The sequence below is a fragment of the Scylla paramamosain genome, chromosome 33, assembly GCF_035594125.1.
Source record: "Scylla paramamosain isolate STU-SP2022 chromosome 33, ASM3559412v1, whole genome shotgun sequence".
NCBI classification, from domain to species: Eukaryota; Metazoa; Arthropoda; class Malacostraca; order Decapoda; family Portunidae; genus Scylla; species Scylla paramamosain.
In genome coordinates this window covers 11,382,368-11,384,867 of record NC_087183.1, presented here as the reverse complement: position 1 = coordinate 11,384,867, position 2,500 = coordinate 11,382,368, and the positions used below count along the sequence as shown (strand labels likewise).

At 44.3% G+C, this 2,500-nt stretch overlaps 1 protein-coding gene across 2 annotated transcripts in view; it reads left to right on the top strand.

The window, feature by feature from the left end:
• The window catches only part of LOC135089690 (sucrase-isomaltase, intestinal-like), a 58,434-nt gene that overhangs the window by 7,657 nt on the left and 48,277 nt on the right, over positions 1-2,500 (top strand). For both annotated transcript variants that reach the window (XM_063985609.1, XM_063985608.1), the window contains exon 4: positions 1,801-2,500. This exon is cut by the window's right edge and continues 287 nt beyond it. In XM_063985609.1, the coding sequence (XP_063841679.1) occupies positions 1,801-2,500 (700 nt within the window). The remainder of the gene's footprint in view (positions 1-1,800) is intronic.

Genomic DNA, 2,500 nt, shown 5'->3' with positions numbered 1-2,500 from the left:
GAAAGGAAGAAATAATTAGGCAGGGAATTAAATTAAATCTTTATCGTTTTTCCTTGACTAGGCACTTGTTATGACTCTCACTGACGTACATAAGAACATACAAGGAAACGCACATAAATAGCACAAAATTTATAGAAAGTAAAGAAAAGAAAAATGAAAGTACATATTAATGAAGTTGTATTTCTGTTCCTACTACTAAACTCCTCCGGAATTTCTTAGGGTAATCTTAGAAGCGAACGGAGATGGAGCAAATTTCTGAGAAGGGGTGAAAAAAAAGAGAGAAAAAAAAAAAAATGAAATTATTTATAAACCATAAATACATTTTGCATTTTTTTCAGTAGACTCAACAACACTTTGGTTTAAAATAAGACCAAACTACGGAAGGAGAGGAAACAGCAAAGTTGAAAAAAATAAAAATAATAAATAAAGTAAATAAAAAAATAACCATTAATTTTTTTTTAGTTTTTTTTTTTGTTTTTTCTCTCTTTTTTTGTTTTTCTCTTTTTTTATGTTTTTGTCTTTTTTTTTGTACAGGATTTACGACGCACCCTGATTTAAATTGAGACCACAACAGATAACGATAGAAGACGGAGGGAATTTCAGCTAGGGAAAAGAGACAGAAGGACAAGGAATATTGATTAACTGTAAATATTTTCGCTTATTTCAGATGGAGAAAAAGAAAAGGAAGGAATAACATACTGATTAACCATAAACATTTCTCGCTAACTACAATCTAAACTTAACACACTGTAGTTTCAATAAGATGGTGTTTACATTTCTAAAACACACTGTTCTGCACCACAACCTAAGGGGCTTCTAGTAAAAACGTGTTCTCGGGGTGAGGGGAGGAGGGAAGGGTGACTTATGAAGGAAAAGGGCTCTAGGTTGAATGATTTACACTTTTATTTGCTCGTATTGTAAGTAACCTCTTCCTCCTACTCTTCGAAAAATGCTAATTAAGGTCTTTTCAGGTTTTGTTGCTCTTGCCTAGTTAGTTATGTTATTCTTGTCATGAAATAACAAACATATTTTAAGAGAGAGAGAGAGAGAGAGAGAGAGAGAGAGAGAGAGAGAGAGAGAGAGAGAGAGAGAGAGAGAGAGAGAGAGAGAGAGAGAGAGAGAGAGATAATTTTGTTTAGGGGGAAAAACTCGGGGAGAGGCACGTGTAGTTTGACAGTCGAAGAAAGAAGCGTGTTCTCTCTCTCTCTCTCTCTCTCTCTCTCTCTCTCTCTCTCTCTCTCTCTCTCTCTCTCTGTCTCTCTCTCATTTTTTATTTTCTTGTGGTCGGGAAGACTACAAATGAAGTGCCGTCCCCGTTCGTTCATTCGTTTGTTTATTTGGGTTTGTTTTTCCTCCTCCTCCTCCTCCTCCTCCTCCTCCTCCTCCTCCTCCTCCTCCAAATGAGTCTCGTATCTTTAATTGCCATGTCTGTCTCTTTGTTTCCATGTTTTTTGTTTATTATTCCGACTGGCGCTTGTTTACGTCACTCAGTCATTAAGTCTGCCATTCAGCCATTCAGTCATTTATTTATTGATTAGTGTGTGAGTGGGAGAGTCAGCCAGTTAACCAGATAGTCAGCCTGTCTTTCAGTTCTTTCTCTCAATATGTTGAGTTTTGTCTGGCTTTCTCATTCTCCTGTCTCTCTCAGGTTTGTTTCTGTCTTTCAGTCCTTTATCAGCGTGTTTAGCTTCTCTGCCAGTCTCATTCTCGTGTCTCTCTCAGGTTCGAGTCAGTCTTTCACTCCTTTCTCTCAGCTTGTTAAGTTTACCTGTCTGTGTCTCATTCTCCTGTCCCTCCCAGGTTTGAGTGCCTGCCCGGGGTGTCAATGCCCACGAGGGATGAGTGCCACGCCCTGGGATGCTGCTACGGCAGTAACAACGGAGACCTGTACGCCCCTTCCTGCTTCCACTCCATTCCCTCTGAGTACGGATACCGCGTCACGAACGTCACCACGTCCCCGGGGGTGCTGGTGAGTGACTCCGCGTCCCCGGATGGGCCTAAGGTAAAGGGCAGGAAGATGTATCGACTCGGCGAGGCGGGGGAAATTACCCTCGAGCTGGGGCCCCTCAAGGAGAAGACGAATTTCGACACAGAGGCGTGGTCACTGAGGGCCCGGGTGCAGCGAGGCGGCAATGACGTGGTGAGGGTGTTGGTGTTCAGCCCAGAGCATGACTTCCTCGACGACGACTTCGCCGCAGAGCCCGCCTCCTCCTACCAGCTGGACGTGACGGTTACGCAGGACCTGGACGGGGACTTCAACATTACGGTGACGCGCCTGGCCACGGGGGAGGTCGTGCTAGAGACGATCTTCGGGCCCATGATCTACGGCAGGGACTTCGCGGAGCTCACCACCCGCATCCCGACCCAGCAGCTGTACGGCCTCGGCCTGAGGAGGAACTTTCACTTTGAGCCCAACTACAAGCACAGGGACCGCTGGCCGCTCTTCACGCAGGAGACAACCTACATGGTGGACAACACGACAGTCGCCTCAGGGAACAGC